The sequence below is a fragment of the Mesitornis unicolor genome, unplaced genomic scaffold (assembly GCF_000695765.1).
Source record: "Mesitornis unicolor isolate BGI_N332 unplaced genomic scaffold, ASM69576v1 scaffold37974, whole genome shotgun sequence".
Lineage (NCBI taxonomy): Eukaryota > Metazoa > Chordata > Aves > Mesitornithiformes > Mesitornithidae > Mesitornis > Mesitornis unicolor.
The window spans coordinates 80,895-106,246 of NW_010183028.1; the positions used below are offsets into that span (position 1 = coordinate 80,895).

General features: G+C 36.4%; 1 protein-coding gene across 1 annotated transcript in view; it reads left to right on the forward strand.

Moving 5' to 3' along the window:
• Positions 1 to 23,019, forward strand: part of CCDC171 (coiled-coil domain containing 171) — a gene marked incomplete at both ends in the record, with an annotated part of 102,134 nt that extends 79,115 nt beyond the window's left edge. Inside the window, 3 exon segments of the mRNA XM_010183977.1 lie at positions 18,663 to 18,715; positions 18,717 to 18,821; positions 22,978 to 23,019. Coding sequence (XP_010182279.1) covers positions 18,663 to 18,715; positions 18,717 to 18,821; positions 22,978 to 23,019 — 200 coding nt within the window.
• Positions 23,020 to 25,352: the final 2,333 nt, after the last annotated feature.

Consider the following 25,352-nt stretch of genomic DNA (forward strand, 5'->3'; position numbering starts at 1 on the left):
GCTGTCATGGAAATCACCAGCTTCTAAATGCTACTCTTCTAATTCAGTGGCCTATTCAGTGATAGCTACCTTTTTATTTCTTTTTTTTTGGTCCCATCACAACTCCCACTCTTTTTTGACCTCAGAGTGATTGTGGAGGCATTTGCAAGACAGCCTATTCCTTCTTTCTTTGTTAGAAGATGAAAGGAAACAGAAGAAAAAAAGTTGCATTTCACATTTGTACAGGGTGGTACAACTAACACATAGCAATGTATGCACTGGCTGACTTACTGGTGATGCAGTACTGTAAACACATTTTTTGTTTACCTGACAGCTCCAATTACACATGGTTACTGTGTACGTACACAAACAACATCAGTGGTTTACAGTCTATCTCCCTTTTCCTTTTTCCCTTTTCCTCTCCTCCTCTCTGGTTACATAGTGTCTGTTTGATAACTTTCTGAGTACATTATAGGGATTTTACTATAAAATGTCTCTTTTATAGCTAGGAGTCAGCTCATTTGTTTTAATTTCACTGTGTGCAAAAGTATATTAAGGACAATCCTGCAATATTGAATGAGGTAAGCAGTTAGTAATCACTTCATGAACACTTCTTATTAAAACCAGCAGATTTTTTTGCATGCATGGTCTCTGTTACTGCTACTACTACAAGTATTTTATAGTTAGTGTGAGACAAGTACATTTCAGTTAAAGGTCTTATTATCTGCAATTGTTAGACATAAGGAATTTTTTTTCCACAGTTTATTGATATTTGATGATTCCTTTTGAAACACTGCCTAAAAATTAAGATCCTAAGTTTGACAGTATAACAGGGATGCGGCACTGGCTATCAGAGCTGCTGAGTACTCTAAGAGATTGCATTGTTTTATTTTTATTATTCATGCATCCTGTTCATAGTAAGTGTCTGGAATCGGTAATTAATAATTTTATATCCATTGGCTTAGTGTGTACCACTTTTTCATCACATGAGAAGAAGAAAAAAAGCTAGTATATTTATATGTGCATACACATCTGCATAGGTTATCTTTCTTCCAAATTTTTTGAAATCAAGTAGCTCTTAAAGGCATTTTGAATGAAATCTGCTATCCTTAATTTACTTGATGGGCTCAGCAGCATTAGGGAGCTTTGTTCTTTGTCATTGGGAATACAGGAAGTCTTGGAATTTCTGAATTGCTGTTATCTCTATATAAATGTTTCTTGGGAAAAATATATTTTCCTTATTGAAGGCAAGTGCAAAGAAGATTGACATAATGAACCTAAGTTGCTTGACTGTGAACTAAGCTATCAAGTATTTGCTTTTTTGTGGCATACTTAATTAATTATCTTATAAAACCAGAAAGCTGTTTTTTCTAGCAAATGGATCCGACATTCTAAATACTATGAAGCTTACAGGGCTAATGATACAAACACGCAAATAAAACCCCTGTCATTCCCAAATAAAATAACTGTATAGGAAGTGGTGTGCATCTTTTAAGGGCTGTGTTGTACACTCTAGTGATAGACCTTTAAATAATGAAATGAAATATTTGGCACACAAAGTTCTGTGTATCTTCTCCAAAGCCTGCACTTTATGTTGTGGCTCTTGAATTGCAAAATTGTGTAATAGATTGAAATGTAAGTTATTTATCAGTCCTTGCACTGATTGTCTTCTAAAGCCTCATCCAAGTAGTGAAAGTATGACTTAATTTGCAGGTACTTGTTAAATTCCGGGAAACTGTAACAAGAATTACTGTAATAGTTTGAAAATGTCACTTGAGATGGATAAGTAATGAAAAAAGTGCAATATCTCGAAGAGTGAAATGATATGATTGCTATAGCTTTGAAATACTCTCACTTGGTATTTAATTGCTGTGAAGGATGTTAAGCCACAAGATTGTTCTGTTTGTTACTTAGTTAAGTTTGAAAGTGGAAAATACAGTATTATTTTCAAGCACCTGAAACACATGAGAACAGGATTTAAAGTGTGTTGTTCTGGACATGCCTGAATGTACTCACTGAAGACAAAAAGTGGTACCGTGTGTGAAGCCTCCAATTAATAGAGGATATTGGGTGAAAAAAACCAAACAACTGAAATAACATGGGATTCCTAATTCTAGTAGTCTTGCTTGGCAGATGACTGTTTAAATTAAACCGTAAAGGTTATAAACTCCTTATAAAATACAAAATTGTATTGTGCTACACCTTTAGGATAATGCTGTCTTAACTCTCTCTTCTGAAAGAGGTTATTTGCTCACAGAAAAAGTGGTAATTCAGAAGATTCATTCTGAATTGTCTCAAGTACTTTTACATCAAATATGTAATTAATACTCATAGAAAGCAATTTGATCTGAAAAACAATGCATGAAAAGATTTAAATATTCATGTAAAAATAATTAAGCATTGGTATACTCTCACAATAAATTTCTTCTGTTTGGAGACATAGATGCATAAGGGTAAGAACTCGTATGAAATATACTTTTCAAAGCAAATTTATTAATTCTGCAATAGCAATGTGATGTGTAAAGTATATTTGATGTGTGTTTGATTCCGAAACAGCGAAGAGCTAACAACATAATGTTCAGTGGCTTTGCCCTGAGTACCTAAGTTATGCTCTGTAACTGCTGTTGCAGATTAGTTTTATGGAAGGTACAGGAGCTGTGTGAACGAAGTAGAGGAGAGCTGTCTTTATGGAGGATGTCCCAGATGTTCTAGTGAAGAGGAGTAACAGGTTTATTCAGGCATTGTCAGTGAAAAACAGTAGCAACAAGAAACTAGCTGTGTTTGTCAGAATCACATAGGCTGCATGTCCAAAAGGCATACATAAAGCTGTGTGATCAGCCAGCCACTGATGCTCACATGTGGTAGCTGCCTGCAAATGTGCAAAGAGAGAAAGAGTAGTCGTTTTCTGTGTCATGGGAACTACCTTGACCTCTATCTTAGAAGTCTCCATTTGCATATTTTATTAATTGGCACTATGAATTTGTGGTTTGGGCAGCATTTGGCATGGTGGGCTTCCTCCTCCTCTAATATCTGGTTGCTAACGGATGTGATATGACTTCTGGTTGTTGGCTTGGAAGAGGACTGATTTTGGGTCCATCATTCACAGATGAACTTGTGTTGCTGTTTTATGGGAATTATATGAATTAAGAGAATCCAAAGGGGCAAGTTTTGTGAGTGACTTTAATGAGGATGTGGATATTTAATGCCTTTGTGTGGTGTATGAAAATGCAGATATGAGGATGAGACTACAGGCAGACTTCTGGTGTAAAAGGGGTGCACATAAATGTATCTGTATTTGGCATTGTTAATAGGTCTTAGGAGAAAGCATTTCTTTGTGTGCTCCCCTTCACTTGAGACGAAAGATTGACCTAACTGTTGGAAGTCTGTTGCATATTAGAAAATTCTAGTTTATTATAGCCAAGGACTCAAGTAGGTAAATCTGTATTTTTCATTACTAAGCTCTCCCTTAATTTTGGTATACTGTACACTTCTGGTGTGCTTTCTCTCTTCCACGTGGGTTGGAGATGGGCAAGTTTTCACTTTGTCCTATCTGTCCATCTCTGTTTCCCTCTCTTTTTGTCTCTCTCTCTCTGCCGCTTGCTCTTGTTCTCTGCTGCATGCTGTCTTTCCCTGTGTGCACGCTCTCCATTTCATGTGTGCTCTCTCTGTGCACACTGCTGCATGCATGCAGACTCTGCAGCTCCTGCTCTCCCTCTCCCTGCCATGCCTGCTCTCTGGTGTATGCAGGTGCCTTCCCTCCATCCGTCTCTGCCTGCTGCTTTGCCTTGGTCTCTCTTGGTCTCTCTCTCCTACTTCCTGTACCTGTCTTTCCCACCCTGGCTCTGTCTCACTCCGTTTCTCTCTCTGTCTTTCTGTTGCCACTGTAGCTCTGCCTCTGGTGCTCTCCTTCTCACTCTGCCTCTCTCACTCCCCATCTTGCTATCTCTCTGTCTTTGTCTTCAGCATGTGTCCATCTGTTCATGCAGGTTTAGGAAGTCCGCATGGGATGAGGATGTACTTCTTTGTGTTTCTCAGGTGTTTCGAGGTAATTCAAAATGAAAAGTGGAGTAGTAATATAAACATTTATAGTGGTAGTAGTAATACGGTCAAGTACTGACATATCTTCAGTGTTTGAGTATAATCATAAATGTATGAAGGAGTAGCTTTTTAACCATTTATTTTATGTAAATTATGTATTCATGTATGATTTAGTCATGCATTATCTGATTGTGTTGTAGGTCCACTTCTAATTAAGTGGGCAAACATAAATGTAGTTTAAAGTGTTAGTAGCTTCTTAATTTGTATTTATTTTCACTTGTTCATTAATTCTAGATTTATGCTTGATAGATTAGAAGGTAAAAGATAGGCATAATTCTGCTGATATTTTTTTTCCAAAATAATAAACACTTTCTCATTCCCATGTTTACTTGTCAATAAAAAAGTTCTTAGCAAATTGAGGAAGCAAGTGATTTCAAATGTAACATTATAATTCTGTAATCAGATTTTATCCTCTGTGTAGGGCAAGTCTTTCAAACATAAATCGCTTCTGGTATGAAGACTTAATGGGATGAATTAATCGTAGAGTAGCTGCTTGAAAACTGAATTATTATTATTTTAAATCTTGCAGTGCTGTTCTGGAGCCTTTTTATTTATTTTTTGTAATAACATGGCTGTTAAAATGAGCAAATAATTGAGGGTTTTTTTCTCTTAATACTTCATAAATTAGAAACCTTTTTAAGAGAGTCTTGAGACAGTGCATTTCTATATGTGTGCACCCAACATGCACATACTTCTCTTGTTTTCTTTTTACTTCCACAATTTCACCCACAGAAGGAACTATCCATTTCATTACAGAGACCAAAATGCTGCCTCCTCTGGAATCAGACTGCTGCTTCGTGTTGGGTAAAATTGGGTCTTCATTCTTCAGGCGTTCAGCAGCTGCTATCTACGGCACATGGGCTGCCCTCCCCTTCTTTTCTTCTCCTCTCCTCTCCTAAAGGACTAATTTCTTACCTAGTGTCAAAATGTGCTGCTTCTGGACTGACCACGAGCCTGCTTCCCAGTATACTGTTTAAAGAGAGAAGTAATTCTTTATTAATGTAATGATACTTTGCACTTGCACCTTGAGTTGAAATACTCATAAATAAGTAAGTGTTTTAAATTTATTAGAGCGGGATGACACTTCTTGCAACCCTGACCTTTTGCAAACTTTAGTTTGTCAAAAATAAAGTTGCTGCAGGGTTTAAGAAACAATAATTAACAACTAAGTAAAATCTGAATAACCAGGTTTAAGAGGCGTAACATGAAGAACTCTAATTTGACCTCCTTGAGTGTGTTCAGCTAGTATCTGGAGTAATGTCTCCAGATATGTTGTATCATGATGATATATATTTAGAAGCCATTTTAATGTAAATTATTTTAACTATAATTCTTCTAAAATGTAACATTAATGAATGTTAGCAAGACGGAATTTAAAACATCAAAAGTGAGCCATCTTCAAAATGCCAGAGATGCTGGAAATTCATCTTTTATAATTTGAATTTTACACCCATTCTCCTTTCTGCAGGTTAACTGTGTTTCCAACTTCCTCTCCTCTTTGCAACTTTTCTTTTGGCAGTCTTTTCCTCCCTGTCCTCTATGGGCTTTTACTGTTCTCTTTCCTTTCCTCATTTCCCCCCTGCTTATCATTTGCCTCTTACCCTTGCTTTCTCAGCCACCCTTGCACTTCTTTGTTTCTTCCCTTGCCTTTCTTCATTCTAATAAATGGAGACTATATGAAGAACCCTTCTCAGAAGACTTTGTAGTTAACTCATACACTGATTGCACCACAACCCTGTTAAGTCTTTGGTACTAAGGGACCACAAGTATCAAAGTCAGTATTTGTAATCACCAATTAATCAGTTACTGAAAGCTGTCTCCTTATGCCTTGTCCAGCCTCTTTCATAAGCATTATTAGTTTTGTAAAAACTTTTCAGTTAAGATCTGCTGCTGATTATCTAGAATGCCAAAGTTAGTATATGATCATTTAACCTTTCAGTAACCTTTCTTAATGGAAAATTTTCTTCCTTGACCCTGTCAAGCAATCATGTAACTATCTACCTTTGTCCACCTAGACTATTTCATCCATGTATATCTTTTATATGTAGATTGTGTCTTATGAATGATCTGTGCTGATATGCAAGAAAGCTCTATAAGAACTGTGTAAAATATTAACTTAGTTCACCAAGTTTATTTATTTAGTTTTGCTTCTGCTTGTAATCCTGGAATGGCTTTTTTCTCAGCTAGTTACCAGGTTGCTGCATCTTATAAAATAAGGACCCAACAGGAAGCATATTTATTGACTTCTTTTATGAGAAAAATTACTCTAGAGGCATGGTGATCTCAATCTGTATCCAAAGCTGCTTCATTGACTAAGGGCAGACTCCTAAATGCTGTAACATTACAGCATCATTCAGTAATAGAAAATAACAAATACAGTTTTCACAGCACCTTGTTTGTGAGAAAATTTTTCTTACTTGAGAAATCCTGTATTTCAGAGCTGCATGGGATTATCTATGTGCAGTATCTTCAGAAAAAGAGTGATTTTACCAGAAAACCACTGCATAGCTTGAATGTGACTGTATTGTTTGATATTGTCTGCAGTGTGTACTGTTGTAACACAGATAAGCCCATTCAGAAGCATAGCTGTTAAACTGTTGATAATCATGTGGGTTATAAAATGGATTCACGAAGTGAATACCATGAAAGATTAGGAATTGTCTGGAGTCTTATTTATTTTGTACTGGTTCTTTTAATTTCAAAAACTAAGAAATGCTGAGCAAGTGAGTCTAAGCAATAGGAGTTAGTAAGGCAGTAGGCTTTATTACACAAATATTTTAGTAGCAGAAACAGAATTAAACTGTTTTCTATTCTTAATTACATTTAAACTAAAAAAAGAAACTTCTTCAAATGCTGATTCTTTTGTGCAGGTTTTTTTCACTTAACTGCTTAGTATTCCATTATTACAAAACATATCTCTATCTGTTTTTTATTCTTATTGATAGCTTACAGAGCAATAAAAATCATTAAATAATGCACTATATTAGTTAAAAATTTTTGTAATGAAATCAAGGGAGACATTTCAGCCCAGAGACTGCATTTGGTGGGCTTTGTAGTTAAAGACCTGGAAGAGGAAGGGTTATCTACAACTTGAGCGAGTTTATTATGGCTTAGTGCTTTGCTGATTGATCTCATTTGATGTCAGCTAAGGCTCTCTTAATGTCAGCTTTCTTTGCATAATGCCTTGAAATAAAGGCTGATGAAGTTTTTCAGATTGATGCCGCTTACATAAACTGACCCTGATTTGCCCTTCTGCATGACAATATAAGTGACAGCAGTTAGACGAAAATATAGCAATGAATATGCAACTTAAGGATTAAGAAAATCACAGTAAACCTTTCAGAATATAAAACTAGACGTAAAAACCCAGGCTGTTCTGTTAATTCCACAGTTGTTCTATGTTGGAGAAATAGACTGGGATAGCATTGCAAGTGATACACCACTGAAGTGAAATTCAATGAGGACAAGTTCTGAAAGGATTAAAAGTTAAAGTTGTTTACTGAATTCTACCAATTTTCCACTAATTTTGTTTTTTTATTGGAGGAGGGTGGTCATGGTGGTTGTGTGAATTGTGGCTCATAAATTCATATATGTTGTTACCTGCAAATTTTCTTTTTTACACTGTTATCCTGCAGGAATCACAGTGAATAACTTTGAAGCTGTTATCTTGTTTTTTCAGTTATTGAATGGATTGAAGGTCTAGTCATACGTGCTGCTAGAATCCTAAGGTCGCAAGTTCCAGCACTTATATTAGACTGTGAAAAGCATAAATCCTTAGGATTGATAAGGTCTATTGTTGTAAGTATTCAAGGACAAATACACTTGAAATCGGGCACTCATTTTTAATGAATACTTCTCCATTGCAGTACCCAATATCATTATAGTTGTCTTTAACTCTACCTTCATTATGGTCTCTTCCTGTTAGAAGCAAAAAGGTAATAAGAAATTAGGGATGGGGAGAAGATGGAGAGGGCTGGAGAGTGCTAGAGTAATGGAAAGAGGGTGAACGTGGAACTGTTTTGTAAATCTGAGTAATAGGGATACACAGCCTGCACGACACAAGTTTACCTGCAAAGGATTGAGTCTTTCATGGCTTTTATAAATATAATATTCATGGAAAGAACACCATTTGTTTATCCTGCTGGAGCCTTGATAGAACTCATATTTAGATTCCTTTGCATTGCTGCCACATCGTGATATTTTTTGACAAAAGTGCGGTTCTAAAGCAAGGATCAGGAAGAAACAGTCACCCATTGCACCTGTGGGGCAAACTTGCAATGCCCATTTAAAGCCTGAAGACTGTATTTTAGTTCTGACTTCTCTCCGTTCAGAGGCAGATTTTGTGGTTTTTTTCCAATACCAGCACCCGTTCGTAGGTGATCATATAATAATTGACAAATATCAAAAGGAGATATTAGAGAGCAAAGTATCATGCCATTGCTATTGTGTGTAGTGCCAGACTTTGTTTCCATCCCATTTCCCATTCTCAAAGGAATAACATTTTTTATAAATTAATATTCCGCAAGCTAAGGAATACAAGCTGAAGTTTAAATTCTGAAGTTTTTACAAATGCTTGCAAAGACTACAGGACTGGGTTTTGAGCAGTGAGTCTCTTACATGTCAAATTGTGATGTTTGTCAGTACCTTGGCAAAGGTCACTGTCCTAGATGCTTGATCTGTTCTGCATGTATTCCACATGAGACTTGCTGCAAATTTTACTCCTTTGGGAAACAGACTGTGGGACTGAATAAACATTTAATGCCTAGAGGGCACATGGAATAGCAGCAAATGTGGTTGTTCCTGCTTAAAAACAAGTTGGACAGGGGAAAGTAAGAAAAAGAAAAGAGTAGAAGAAACAGGGCTAAAATGTCTCCAGAATTTTTCCCAGCCTCCACCATTTTAGTTCAAGGATCTCCTGAAGCAAAATTCATATTTTCATATTCAGCAGCCATTTATTGTCCCATTGCTTTTTGAACCCATGTAAAATTAAGCATTCACTTAACTTGTGGAAAGGACTTTCGCTGCTTAACTACTCACTTTCCAAAAAACTGTTTTCTCTATTTGTTTTGAAAATGGTTTTGACTGCTTCATTTAATGTTAATATGTTAACATTAATAAATATTCCCAGTTTATACTAGTCATGCTTTGGCTTTGTGTGTCATAATCACCTCCCATTCTCTGCCACTCCATCAGTAGTTGCTTCTTTTCAAGTTACTTTCATCATTTCTGAAGTACAAAACAGTAAAAAGCAGTAGAAATCATCTATAGTTTATAGATTTGGTAAGCTGTGGAAGTTATTTCTCTATGTTACCAACATCCATAGGCACAATTGCTCCTAAATGACCTAACTGCAAGTAGTCGTCCAGCTCTGAAAAATGGGTAAGGAAGTAGTAACCAATTAACTTCAGTGGAACTTTGGAAAATGCTGTCCTCTAGGATGTTTGTAAGTTAGGATGACTTGGGATCCTTAGATAAAAACCAGCTGCTTTTGTACCATTGAGGTCACCACTTAAGCACATCATGTTGCGGTGCCTGCAGTCATTATCAAATCCAGTAAAAAAGAAAGACTAAAAAGGGCTTTATCAATTTAGTTACGATACCCTATGATACATCTGATCCTATTGTTGAAGAATGCTTTATGCTCTCTAGGCAGACTTATCTCACCAGTGCCTACCTTCCTTAGCTTTCTCCTTTCAGTGTTGCTATAAGCATCCAGTTTAATTAACAGATTTCAGAAAGTCACTGTATCTCTTACGCTCCTAAGGAATTGGACCAAATTGTTGACTGTTGGCCAGACAAGGAGATGGACCGTAATAGCCTGTTCCTTCCTTACTGGGCTCCCAGCGTAATGATTCAAATCCTATTCTGCAATTTTATGATAAGTTTCAATTTAATGAAAAGACACTTGGTGCATTTACTGAAGACAAAGGAGGAGATCAATGTCTTCCAAAATATTATATTAAAAAGCTCACCAGGTAACAACATGTGTTTGAATTGTTGATCTGAATGAGGACAGCCAGAGCTTTGCCAACAGAAAAGTTGGTGTCTTCTTCTCTTGGTCTTTCAAGCTGTTCCAAGTGAACAGCTTTCTCACTTAGCTTGTAAACCTCTTGGATAGAAGAGGCCCAGACTTCAGTATAGTGGAGCCTCACTCATCCACTGGTTTTATGCATGTGTTGATTGGGATATATACCTTTCTGAGTTGAGCTAACCCATCATCTATATGACAAATGCCCAAAGGATAGACAACCAGTTTTTCCCAGCAAGGGTTTTTTTCAGCTGTATGTCCATTGTTAATAGAACATACAGTATTCAGAGATTATAGGGATCATTTTATTCATTCTTCTTCCTCAGATTATGATGATTAAAAGCAAACTTAGGGAGGAAAATATTTTCTTTATTTCACACTATGCTTAAGGATAGCAAATTGCCAAGCTCAGTCTCAGTAGCACTTTTGGCAGATGTTGCTGATATTATCCAACTTTTGCTTTGGAAAGAGGAATGCTAATGTGTATGCTCAGTGTGAAGGTCAGTAGTAGGTGTACTGTGGTATGTAGGATGAAATATGAGGAATATGAAATAGGTTGAATTAAAATGCGGTGCTGCCATGAGCACTTCATAAGAAAACCAAAGGAAATCAAGCAACTATATCACAAAGCCTTGCAGTTTTCTAGCTCCATTAGACTTGAGCATTGACCTGAAATCTGATACAAAAATTAGGGCTCTGTAATGTTTGTTTGTGTATGAGCTACATAATCGCAGTTGTCATATCGGCTAAACCTACCAGAAGGTACCTTTGTCTCTCCTAATAAATGGTAACTACAGCATAGATTTTATTCATTTTTTTGCATGTAGAATACAAAGTGGCCACATTTCCTCCTTCTGATAATGTGTAAAATATTTTATCTAATTCAGTTTGAAAATGTTTTCATCTAAAATTGAAGATCTGCCGCTTGTGGCTAGAAAAGAATAATCTATATCCCTTCATAGGTCTAGTCAGCATATTTAAGCAAAATGTCTATACTGAACCCACATTTCATGAAGTGATCATATTCTTCTGCTGGAATCAGTGACAGACTTTTTTTACACTAGTTAAAAAAAAATTGGTATTTTTTCTTCAGTTTCTAAAAAGATTCATAAAAGTCTCAGTAGCATCTATTTGTCTGTAAATCATATTTCTTTACTAAAAGTAATTGGAATTGGTCTTATTTAATAGAGCCTTTATTTCCACTTTAAAACCAGTGGGAAAATGGTATCTGAATTTTCAGTAAACTCATTGTTGCTACTTTGTTGACAAATAGTCAAGTTAGTTACTTATAGATAGTTTATAGATATGGATATGGATAGTTTATAGATATGGATAGTTTGTGGACAGCATATTGGAAGCAGAGTTTTTCAGCTCTCAAATTTACCTTCTGTGTGAAGTTGCTTCAGTTTTTCGTACTTAATAACCTGGTAGATTAACGTGTGCTTCTCTCCCCTCCTTAGATTGTTTTCATACACAGACAACTATAATTAATCCTTTAGATTTCAGACAGTTAAGACTTAATGTTTTAGTAAGGTTTATAAAAATTTGTTTGCTTATATAGGATATTCTATCTATATGTGGAAGTCCCTTAAAAATAAGAAAGAATATGCTTTTTAAAATTGATTTTCTTTCTATGAATTTGGTTGTGAAAACAGAATTCTGTACTTCAGCATTTGTACAATTTTTCTGTAAAAAAACAACATCATCCAGATGTGGGCAACTTGTGCTTTCGTTTGACATTTCACCTGGATTATGATGAGAGGTTTTATTCTCTTGTTTCTCCTCAAGACTGAATGTGTGATGGGACACTGCCATTATTTTCAATAAAACAACATCCTGATTTTCTTTTGTGTCTGCTGCTGTTTAGTTCCTCTCATCAGTGGTAATATATTGTGCTCACTCTAAGCAGATTTTCATGCTCACAGCTGAGGCACTTTAATGTAGACTTCATATTATTTTCAGTGACTACTTGTCCCTCTGTCATTCCTGCCTAGAACATGCAAGAGAAAATGGAAGGAATTCTTTCAGTTCCATTTCTTTCTTGCCAAAACCATTTACTTGAAAATTCTCTTACTCTCTGACAGGCTGAAAGATTCTTTTGTATCAAGACTGTGTAAGAATATGGGAAGGGGTACAATGTATTGGTAGCATTTTCCCAATATCTGTAGCTTAAACTACAAGTTCTTCAGGGCAGTGGTCATTTTTCTTTTACATTTTGCGTGCAGCTATGCATTATTTTGTGCAACAGACAGTGAGAATGGTCTTTTCATGTAAACATTGGCCTATAAAAAACTGCATTTCCCTAATTTTGTTAAGTGTTCGTTTTCTTGCATGGTCCAGAGATATTTTTGAGTAGTCAAGGCTGCAGATGGCTCCTTCGCTATAAAATTCTCAGGATGCTTTCTACCTGATCATACCAACAAACACCTTGATCTTCAATTATCAGTTTCTAGAAGATCAGTGTTATTTTTGAAACTCTTTCACTTTGTAATAATTTTCATGGTGATTGTTGTTATGCCTATCCACTGTGGTTTCCAGTAGAAGCACTATCCCTTCTGTCTCTTGTCAATTTCAATGCTCTCTTTTTGGTTTTCTTGTAGGAAGTCCTGTCACTACCTCTTGCAGAGAATCTAGCCTTTTAGTAGAGCTTCATTCCCTTGGGCTGTCCTCTGAGATCTACAAGGTAAAGTAATTGTTATTGAAGCGAGGGGGATAGAGTTAGGTAGGCCCTGTGTGTGGCACTGAGTCAGCTTTCGTTGAGGGGTAAAAAAAAAAGTTGTAGCAGAACTGACCTGTTTTTTGGTGCATTTAAATTGTGCATGCCACGCTTGAATGGAACCTAACAAAAACTTTAGTGTTGAAATGAGATACAAGGAGAATAGATCATTAAAGAAGTGCCAAACAGCTGCAAAAGTGCAATTTTGCTGAATGCTGTTACCCTTGAGGGTTTTTTCTGATGCCTGAGAAGCCGTTGTATTTACATCCCTCACTGGTGTTGCCACTAGACATTTTGGACTATGGGTCAAAGCAGATAGAGAGAATGGATTTTCAAATGCTAAAATATATGGGGGAAATGAGTTTTAATAATTTCTTCCCCAGATATAGCTCTCTCGAATCTATAATAAGTATCCTGAAATCTTGCTTCTGAAAACAGAAAGTAATTGATGTATGTTTTGTTTTCTGGAGTTGTTTTAACTAATTTATGTCAGTTTGAAGCAAGGCAATAATGACAGGCGTTCTATAGGTTATCCATTAGGCACACAGTACTCCACTCTGTGGAGTTTTGTTTTCACATCAGTTGATTTTGACTGAACTACACTTCAGCCAAATTCACGATAAATGAAATCTCACTCTTTTGGATTGTCATCTAAGCAGTTTGTTATACTAGAGTTAATCTTTCATTCTTCTGAACTCCATTCATTATTCCGTCTCTTTTTCATCTTTTTGTACATGTTGCCCTTAGGTAAATTTACTCCCTGCTAGCAATTTTTTAGTTGAAGCATTTCCTAAAGGGATTACCCAACAGTAAAATATTAATTTTGACTTCTTTTTACATTTTTTTTAAGCACATTGTGTGAAGTAGATGGTCTTGTTATTCTGGTTGTTGCATCTGATGTTACAAACTCAATGCTTATATTGTCAAGCTGTTAGTCTGTTTGATACCTTTTAACAAGAGCAATTTGGCATAAGTGCTCTTTCCTTTAGTTTTGTTCCTTCTAAACAGGAGATACAGTTCTATGATAACGGGAGGCCCAATAAGATCCTGAGTTAATGGTATAACATGGACATAAAAGTAAAGAAATGGATTCTTAATCACTTGATATTTTATTTGTAACTTCAGAATAGTCTAAAACTTTAGGTGTAAACTTCCATTTGCAATTATTTATAATTCATAATAAAAATAAAAAAATGTTTTGAACTGTGTTGTCATTAGCCAAACACTGAGGGCAAGAAGGACAACATGTACAGTGTTTTAATTTGGGATTAAAAATGCCATTTTTATAATGTATAATAATATATATATAAAATTTGATGAGAGTCTTCTGATTTGCATACACTGATCTGTATATTTCTTGTCATGTGTTTCTATTACAACTGAATTGAGAACAGCTGAACTTTGAGCAACCTTTGAATTTCATAAAATAAGAAAAATTTCTTTTCATATTTCATATTCATTAAAGATTGTTGTGTAATTTGTCAGTATTAGCCATTTTTTACTGTAAATAACGTACTCCTGAAGACTGGAGTCTTCCAGTCTTGTAAATTTATAGCCAGTAATACATACAAAAGCTCTTTTAAAGTGTCTATAGCACTGTGCACCTTAAAATTACTGGTTCTAAAAATGGTGTACAGAACAAGGAAATGATTGGTTATTCAAAAGTTGATGGAGGGAATATTAGTAAAAGTTGTTTTTACATGTCCTCTGGAGGACTGTCTAATATTAACTATTCTCAGTCCTTTTAAAGATTAATCTGGAGAAAGGAGCATGGCTTAAATTTTGTTATTTTGTAGAATCATAGAATGGTTTGAGTTGGAAGAGACCTTAAAGATCAGTTCCAACCCCCCTGCCATGGGCAGGAACACCTCCCACTAGTCCAGATTCCTCAAAGCCCTACCCAACCTGGCAGTTCACTCATTTGTAGTTTTTAAACAGCATCAAATTAGTTTGTCTCATTTCTGCCCTCAACTTAAGTTTCTCAGCTTCACCAACCTGTAGCTTAAGCCAGAACTTTTTACATATACCCTCATATTACAAATGAGACATCTTTGAACATGTCATAAAGACCTTCTTCCTTAGGGCTGCTCTGAAATAAACCTCATCTGTTAATTACACTTAAAACAAAACAAGTTTAATTTTTGTTAGATTTTATATATGTTATCTTTTATCTATTCATGTGCTTATCTATGTATTTTCAGGATATTGGAGCATTGGTAGATGGCTATGCACATACATGCTTTTGCAATGCTCCTGTCTTCTGGCCTCATTTTTAAAAGCTGGGAAGGCAGGCAAAACAGCCAAGTGTGCAATGCTCAGAATGTTCATAGTCCCATTTTCCAAATAAATATCTGAAATATAAAATATTCGTTCCTTTATCATGTGAATAACACCTGAATTTTTCAGAATTTTCTGATTTGCTTTGTACTCAAAGGTAGTTAAAGTGCTCTTAGGGATCTTCTAGATGGAGATACTATTTTAAATGTATAAATACCCATTAAAAAGATCCTTTGAAGTACTTAGGCTTAAGATAACTTGTCCATTGAAAGATATATTTGAAAATGGGTCTTGAGCACTCTTGCAGATTTTATGCCCTGTCCAGCATGTTCAGCATGAAAGCGTCCTTTCTCCATGCCAACCTTCTTAGTATTAATAATATATTTTTATCCGTGAGCTGCAGCCAGTTATCCAGGAACATCACGCATCTGTTTTCATGAAGCTGCAGGTGTCTTGACTTGGTGTTGGAGCATGGGTCTCCTCTCATGCTGAAGACACTTTTAACACTGAAAACACTCCTACCATTATAATTAACTTCTGCAATATCAGTAGCACATTATGTAGAACTTTAAATAATAGTCAGACCCTTTATAGAGTAAGGCATTGTGTGGAGTGAAAGGAAAGAGAAGAGGTCACTGAAAAAAAGCCATTCAGCTATCTGATTAGTTCCTCTTTTTCTTTGATTAACGCAGAGTAATTCATTACAATTTCTGCTCTTAAAATTGACAGTCCTATGTAAATTTCAGCCATTATTAACTTGAATCATGTTCCATCCTTAGGAAGACTTTGTCATCACCAAATTACAGACTAGTTGAGGTGGGAAGGGACCTCTGAAGGTCATCTGGTCCAAGCCGCCTGCTCAAGCAGGAACACCTAGAGCCAGTAATGTTTAAAAGTAGTTTTATTCAGTCCCACTATTGCTGTGGCCGCCTTCATTAATTCTTCCCCCTGCAAACTTTCCTTTAATACCCGTCTGTCTGAAAAGGTTTTAAGTTCTGAAGTGGTCTGAGCTGCAATAATAATGGCTCCTATAATGTTCAGGGATCACTACACCTGGCCTTTCTGAACAGATGTAATTTTTTGGTGCGTATTTGTAACAGAAGACAAACTTTACTGTTTCGTGTTCTGTTCCCAGTTTGCATGTCACAGTGTTGTCAACACATTCAAAATCAGAAGTGCTTACTTAAATGCAGATCCTGAAGATATGTATGAATAATAAGTTCTAGGCTATAAAAATCAGGAGGGTTGCTGAAGTATCTTATTGCTGCATATTCTTAAAAACTATGTATACATCTTTTTGCTTTGTGTACTTAAAAACAGAAGAAAACACTCCTTGTTAGCAGGAGAGGAAAAGAATTCTGCAGAACCAGATGTGCCGCCTCTGAAATTCTGTCAACAGACTTTGTTGATCATGGAACAGTTTCCAGAGCTGCAGATGTATTTGTATCGATAATGTGCAAATAGGAATCTAAATTAAAGTTCTGAACTCCTTATGTGACAGATCTTGTAACACACAAATTACCAGGTTCTATGCCAATTCCCTGTGTATCAAGCTTTGTAGTAAGTGGATCTTTTGTATTATGGAAAACAGATCTGTGACTCAATTTGTGACTGACATGAGTTACATAAGGTCATATGTAAATGAATGCCTTCCAGTGGCACATCTGAAAACACAAAGTATTTGCCTTCTTATTTAGAATAAAGCACTTATTATCAAGGATTTCACATCACCCACTGAACGAACTCAAAATACTGTTTTCCCTTAACTGGTCCTGAGTGAGTGAAATCTAAACTGACCCTGAATCTTTGCTAGGCAGTTGGGATAGAGCAGGAGTGTGTACCTACAGGTGCATAAATGCTACCTTCCCTATCAGTAATGAATTGTTAATAGCTGAGATGTTGCTTCCTTCTGGACTGAAAAATGATCTAAATGTCTTAGAAAAAATATTTACCATGTCTGAAAAGAAAAGCTTGTGAATGGATGTATTTTTCCTAGATTGAAAATTTTCAAACCCATTAAACAAGGGAACAAATAAAATAGCTGAGTCAGGCAGCAAGGAATTGGTAGTGGCTGTTTCAGATGGACTTAGAGTAGCTCTGGAGATGTAGGATGAAGCTGTGTAGCTTAGTGGCTTCACTAGCTTTGTGGTAGCAGAGGTAAAAGGAGGAAGGTAAGGAATCATCTCTATGCATTCTAGTTTAGTGATACCTTTAATTATCATGTGGGAAGTAATCAAAGATACTTTTCTGTGAGATTTGAGACACAGGTTATGACACATTGCTGTAATCCTTGTTTAGGGGTCACAAGCCCAGTCCATAGACGTATTCCAACATTTGTCTAATTTTTTAACATGTAGGCAGCTGCCATATGAAGACTCTCAGGCAGTTTTATATGGGGTTTGAGATATATCCATATTCTTGCTTGGTATTGTAAAGAGATGCAGCATTTTAGTCACATTGAATGTAGATGAGAAATATTAAAAGCAGGATCAGAGCTGACAGTGGCAGACTTACAGAGCTATGTGAATACACTTTTAAGACTAGCACCGCAGTATGTAAAACATTTTGGATATTCTTTCTGGTAAGAAAAGATATGATGGTGTCAGTTTGCCGCTGCGGTTTTCTGCATTTGACAATGAAATAGCTTGATTGATTTCAGCTATGTTAACTTTTATTCTGAAAAGCAGTAGTGTGTTTGAGAGCTAAGAAACAAAAACATTAAAAATCTTTGTGAATGCCTGTTTATGGTACTAAGTTTTGCCTATACCACGGACTTACATTCAAAAGGCCAATTTCATATTATCTGTATTACGTTCTTACAGTAGAAACTCACAAGTCATTTCAGAAGGGAAAACTATAACTTAAAAAATGTGATTAACTAGTTGTAAAGAAGACCAATAATCTCAACAGTGGTACACTATTGTATAAAGTTACCAGTACTGCCAAATGATTTGTACTCTCTTGTGCTGCTAAGTTTATTATCAGTCTGATCAATATTACATGGTTGGGACATTCCACTATATACATGAAAACAATTATATTTTCCCAGCTATATTGTAATCAGATTATTTACTTTCAGAGGTCTGTAGGTTCACTGTCTTTCTTTTGTTTTTGCAAATTACTTTTTTTTTAACATGGGGTGGGAGGTTTATTAACTTGACTCATTTTGAAAGTATGAACATTTACCTGAAATGGTGTAGTTATTCTTTGTAAACAGAAATTGAACTTGCACTGGCTCTTGTATTTAAATACAACAAAAAATGGTATTAGCTGCTCAGTGCAGTACTGCATGTTTGAAAACAGGTCATCAAACCACCTTCTAATTAGAGTGTCATTTGCTTTCTTTAGTACTATTAATATTTAAGATTTTAGAAGGAATAAAAAATCCCATGTTAGACCTTTTTAATGTTTAAATCCTGAGACTGAAACTTTGCCTGGCTTCCAACCTTTGTTTGATTTCTCTGATAAATAAAAGTTAGGTCTTTTGTAATATATTTGGATGTATGCTATTTGGCATTTAAATATAGCCTGCCTGGCACTGATGATTTATTTTACTTTTAAAAGGCCGTGATTAAAAGTTTTATGGATGTCTACCAGCTTGCAAGTTCCAGAATTGATGTTAGTGAGAGAAACAGCATCTCATCAGCTTCACACTGCAGCCCTGAAGTCCAAGCTCCAAACAGCTTGTGTTCGTGAAAGTGAGAGCTTACAATTGGTAAGTCTGCTTTTTGAGTATTTTTTGTCATTTGGATGAGGTTTCCTAGACAGCATCTTCCCTCCACATGCTGCATAGTTTCTGTAAGGAAATGTAATAGTATGTCATTATAAACATAACAGAGCAATTAAACTAGTGTCAACAGAAACCTTCTGAGGTTTTTTTACTACTCTATCTTCTACAAGGACCTGTTCATTGCTGCTGTTCCAGGAAAAGTATACCTTGTGATTTCCTTGGTTTTGGCAGTGTGGTAAATGTTTGAATTTTTGACCTGAATTATTTGACCATATAAAACGGAATGTTATTAACTGTGCATGTAAACAAAATGTTTATTAGGAGACATGATTTTTTTTTTTAGATAATTGTGATTATGAATAATACTTCTCACTGAAGTGACCAGGTTAAAATCCAATTTCAGAAAAAATTTCTTGCCTAAAATGTTTTTGCCCACAAAGATACTTGGACTTGTTTAAGGATAATAAGGTAGTTCTGCAGATCTGAGATCTCTATCTAGGGAGATTACTGAATGCAGATGTATTTGTGTCACATAGGCAGGAGGCTAGACACATAAACTGTCATAAATATGTAGCCAAGTATATCTAGAATGAAATGGTGTAAGCTGTGCAACTTGCATAAGCTTGATGTATGTCTTCTCCACCTTTTTTACTTTACCACATAGGACAAAGAAGCTTTGGAAGGGTTGGTTTTTTCCATTATCCTCTCTTTCCTCCTTTCTCTTCTTTCATTCTTGTGAAGCAAAGGACCATAAAGAAAACAAGGGTTGTTTGTCTTTCTTCTTGAAACAGAAGATCTGTAAGAGAGCTGTCACTAATTCAAGTGACATAAACACATAAGCAAATGTATATTCAAAGGCTGTGTCTGTGGCTTTGGTTGTTTCCAACAGAAGTACATTAATTTCTTATCCTGCTCCTAAATTGGATTAGCATAATGGCAAATTAGCGCAAATAGAAAAATATATTAACCACTGCTGAATTTCAGTTTTAAGATCTTGAGATGATAATTGCTGAGTGAAAGCTTTGTTTTATTTGTGACTGCACAACCTTTTTAAGAAACTAAATGAAATTCAGTGAAATTGCTTCTTTTCTCCTCCCAACAGGTTTTCTTTATGTTTTCTGCTAGGTTTACATGTGTCTTGCTGAGCCTGTGCCATGTAATTGGGTTGCCCCTTTGCCTGTTAGGATTGTTTTTGTTGTTCAAATCAAGATAAACACTTGTGTGCTAAGGATTGGAAAGTGTTCCAAACTTGCTGCAGCGAGATTTGCTTTCATTTGGGTTGAGAGAGCTGTTAGCAAAGATTATGCTGGCCCTGTTGATGAAGGACTATGCAGTGGCTTGATATGTTATAGTGGAAACAGCTTGGCTCCCCAGCTCTCAGACGCCTGTGATTAAATGCAGTGCTTTTTAAGTAATATATGTCTGCCTACAGTATGAAAAGTAAAGATGATAGATGTTAGGTATAAGAACTATTAGAAAGATATTAGATATTAGGAAGAAATTCTTTACTGTGAGGGTGGTGAGACTCTGGCACAGGTTGCCCAGGGAAGCTGTGGATGCCCCCTCCCTGGAAGTGTTCAAGGCCAGGCTGGACAGGGATTTGGGCAATCTGATCTGGTGGAGGTGTCCCTGCCCATGGCAGGGGTTGGACTGGATGATCTTTAAGGTACCTTCCAGCCCAAACCATTCCATGATTCTGTGATTCTATGATACTTTTTGTCTTGTAGTAGGTTCTGTTGGCCCTTCTGTACAATCCTTTTCTCTGGGAAGTAGACTAGTTCTTCCTTAAGATGCAGTTTAACTTCAATATAAGCATAAGCATGAATAGAAAGTGTTTTAAAATTTTAATGTAAAGGCAAAACATTCAGAATGATAAATTCTCAAGTTTTCATGAAAAAAAGTATAAGTGTTTATGGTATATTCTTTTCGTATTTGAGTTTTCTGTAAAGCTTGTCCCTAATATTTACAAAAGTTGCATCAAGCGTGACTTTTAATAACTTCAGGTATCACAGTGTTCCAGAATGTCTTACATTTTAAATTTTATGCTGATACTGTTCTGTACTGATTTTGAGAAAGAAATTTTGCACTAAATTTCTTTCTTTACTAAAGAATTTGAACAGATTTCCTTCTTTTGCTTAACGATTTTAAATGAAAGGGAGTAATGACTTTTCTTGAGCATCTATTTGGTGTCAGAATTGTATACACTATGTTTTTTCAGTCCACAGCGTTCAATCACATATCCAGTTATAATAACATTGCAGGCAAAACTGTTCATGTAGGAGACAAATGCAGCACCTGGACTGTATTAACTGCAGGTCTTCATATGACGTAGGCTTCTGTTCCAGGAACAGTAACCTACTGCTCAATGCTGAAACACATGTTCTAGAAGTCTTTCAGGTGTATACCATATGTGGATTCTTGCCTGAGAAGATTAGGTTTTATCACACTATGTTGGGTCTGTCTCTTGATGCTAGTATGTATAAAGTTCTTACCGTCTCAACTGTCCATTGCATCCAAGTTTGGGCAATTCACCAGTATTGATCTTTTCCATATTTAGAAGGTGCTGCTTTCCTAATTGACCTTTTTGTACTAAAATTTGCTAACTACATCACCTTTCTTTCTATTCGCACCACTCCCCACCCCTTCTGTTGCTTTGGGTTTTTCTGATAATTGCAAAAACCAAACCTGATAACATAAGGCAACATCAGTGATTCTGACTCCTCCTCTTTTATCTAAGACTCTGAATCAACATCTCCCTCTTCCAGTCTGCTTCTAGTCCAACCACTTACTTTCTAGTCAGTCGTGTTAAGATGCTGAGATTGCTGTGTGTGCCCATGCTAATGCCAACAGAGAGGAACAGGAAGGGATATGATTATGATGGACAGAGGTGAGTTGAATGCTGGAAACACTGCTTGCAGAGAAGAGTATTATTATGTGGAGTGAAGGGCAGTCAGTAGTAGAGTGTCCTTGTACTTCGCATTATGTCCAGCTACCTGTCCCTTATACTAAACTCTGATTATTCTTCCTCTGTGCAGAAAAAGGCCCTGTAAATTTGTCATTCTTGAATTCTTTGAAGTTCAGTATGGCTGAAATACAGATTATTGATTTTCTACCTTGTCCTGGTTTGGTGGGACAGAATTTTAGAGTCATTTTTCAGTTGAGGAGAACTGCGATTTTGTAAGGACTACAGCTCTCTGTATAATGGGAACACTTTGGCTGGTCCTGGTATGCAGGTGGCCATAGTGATCATGGTCATCAGCAGTCTTGAGCTAACCAGATGCAGAAGTTAAGGGGAGCAAGAGCCAGGGCAGATGACCCAGGCTGACCAATTAATAATTATTCAATATCACAAATGTCACATTCACGATAAATTGAGGAGTTTGCTGGGAATGGCCCTCTTCCTGTCTTCCTTCTTCTGTGGCTGACATCTCAAGAGGGACTTGTTTACTGTCCTGACCCTGAGGCCTACTCCCCCACAATATTTGCTGAGTATAACTCTGTGTACTTTATATTGTATTGCTATTAATATTAGGTTTTATTATTATTTTATTGAATATATTTCTATTTCAACTCACAAATCTCCTTTCCTTCACCCAACCCTCCTTCCCAGTTGGGGAGGAAGCATGAGCTGAAAGAGAAACTGTGTAAACCGTGACCTTTTTTTTTTTTCCCTTTCTTATTGTTTCCTATTACTGTATCTCTTCTGTTTTGTTTTATTTTTAAGTTCTCCTGGTTTTTTTCGTTACCAAATGTTTCTGAAATTTTTCTTACATTTCTACAATGTATTTTTCTTTACATTCTCTGAAGTGCAAGTTGCAATTCTGCCCTCCATTATTTGCTGCATCCCCACATTAAGGGTCATTTTTATAATTGATAAAGCTAATAATAGTAAGAGTTCGGCTAACAGGATGTCATTGATATGGCCATATGTAGTCTTCACTTCAAGTATGTAGGTTGCCAGAGGAGGAACCGAGAAACCAGCAGTTCAGCCTCTAATATGAAATAAGATGGAGAAATATTTCAGTACTGGACTGGCACTGCCATTTACGTAATGAAATTTAAGAAACTGCATTGTTTCCCTTTACATGTCTCTGCCTTTGTGCCTTCTTAAGATTTTCCTTAGGAAATATGATTAGAAGGTGGATTTAGTGGAAGTACTTCCCTGGCAGTGACTAGCTGTGCACATGATCTGTAGGTAAGCAGATAAAATGCTCTTGTATTTCTTTTTTCCTCTCTATTTCTTATTCAGCAACATCTAGTAATATAAACATCATAAACTGGACTGTGCTTCCAGTTTTCCTATTAAATGAACACTTGCCAGTTACTTCAACTGGACTGGATTCTGCTGCTTTGATCCATTTTACTATTTCTTCGGATACATTAGTTTATTACTGTATGTGTGCTTTCATTCAGAGCTGCAGTAATAAGTAGGCTTTCAACTGAGAGCTTTTAAGTGCTGTACTGTGCAGTGGTATAGTCATAACCAATTACCTTGTGGGTGTTGTGGGGCAACATGTGGGATCGTATTAGTCACATGGCAAGCACGTGGATCTGTGGTGTCAGTCCTGCCAAAGAGTTTGTTGCTGCGGAGCACAGTGTTCTAGAAGTGGATGCAGTGACACTGTGTTTTCCAGTGTGACCAGACACATATGAGGAACTGACAGAATTCAATTAATTATAAAATTTCTCTGGAAAGTGTTTTTGTAGGTTTTTTTGTCCCTGGTGTCAGTTCTGCTGTCAAAATTTTAAGAATTTAAAATATTCCATTATCAGTTTTGGCAAAAAAGAGAAGCCACTGTAATATTAGAAGTCGTCAGGTGTTTCTCTGATCCAGAATGTGCAGCTGATCTCGTGATATTCCTTCCTTTTTCTGCTTTTACTTCATAATCAAAGTAGAGCAGAAAATGAAGGGGAAAATACAGTAATTTATAAACATGATGAAGAAATATAAGCTTTGTGTGCACTAAAGAAATTGAAATTTGGGGAGCGAAAAGGATAATTTTAACTGAAAGGTGAAGAAGGTGAATTTCAGGTGGGTGAGAGGAGTGAAGTGAAGGTCTGTAAGAAGAGCAGAGTTCTCTAACTAACCACAGAAACAATGTTGTCTTTGGATGCTTCTCCTAACTGGGTTTGAAAATGAAATCGCTCATTGCTTTATGTGGCTTTGCATCATCCTTACTCTTTTTTTCCCCACACTTGTGGCTGTATCTGTCCTTTGTCTGAAAGTGTCTAGTGATATCACTCAAAGTACTGAAAATACAGGAATTGTAGGTTTCAGTAAGGTGAGAGAAACAAGTAGAATGATCTTATGTGTGAAAAATGCATATTTATTGTTGAGATGCTAGTAATTGACATATGCTCTCATATTTTAGTGTTGAAGAACTACATTAAGCAAAATGTACACTTCTATTCAGAGCAGTCAGCTCTCAGTTCTCATGATCTACTTGAATCCCTTTCATTAAGGGGAGAGACAAAATTAGTATTTAAGCCTCAAACTTAACTACACTTCTGGCAGTTTCTTCCCACTTAGGCTGGCCAGGGCAGTGGTTTTACATGTCTTTCACCCATACGCTTTGTTTACTTGTCACCAGTTCAGTCTGTGATTCCAGGCTGAAACCTGCATCTAACAGGGATGCAATGCCTTACATTTGAAATTATGAGGACAGAACTGGAGAAAGAAAAAAACCAACCCACATCTTTTTGGTCTTTTCACTTGCTGCATAGAAGAAAGGCACTTACTCCATCAGTGTCGTGTTTCAAGTCAGAGACTGTCTTTCGTGGGCTGAGCCATCTCTCCTGTGTTAGGACATGGAATGACTGATGCGGCTGGGGGAATTCTTACCAGATGTTGCAAGAAGCAGATGAGTCCTGGATGAAAACTCTGCTTGGCTTTTCCACTACTTCATGCTAGCCTGCTGCACAGTTGAACTGCACGGGTATTTTGAAAGATTTTGAATAGAACTGGTTTTGTGAAAGATTTGGAGATACTACTTCTTAATTTCCCTTGCAAAAAATGATCAGATTTGTTATTTTAATTGTTACCCTCTGTCTCGCAGTGTTTTCTTGGAAATAGTCTAGGACAGAATGCAGTAAGATATGGACCTCAAATAATTGTAACTTTTGCTCAGAATTGTTAATTACAAGTCTGTGGTTTATTTACTGTGAAACATATGAATGCTCTGAAACTGCTGATAATAAAGTAAAAATCTGACAGACTCACAGGGAGGATTTCCCAGCTATTGAGATGATAATGGACATGAAAGAGTGGAAATACCAGTATAGGCAAAAATAGAAACCTGTACTTGTAATATTTACTAAGCTTGAAGTCTCTACTAGGCTGAATCCACAAAGCAGTAATATCTCCCAGAAACTTTTTTTTTTACTGAAATGTTTGCATTTCTTACCTAATTTTAAGCAATTAGGCATCACTTTTGAGCCTTACTCCATAGCCAAGGAATGCAGGTATCATAGTGCAAATGGTTACCTTGTCGTATGGTATGGCTTACACAAGTAATAGTTGTAAC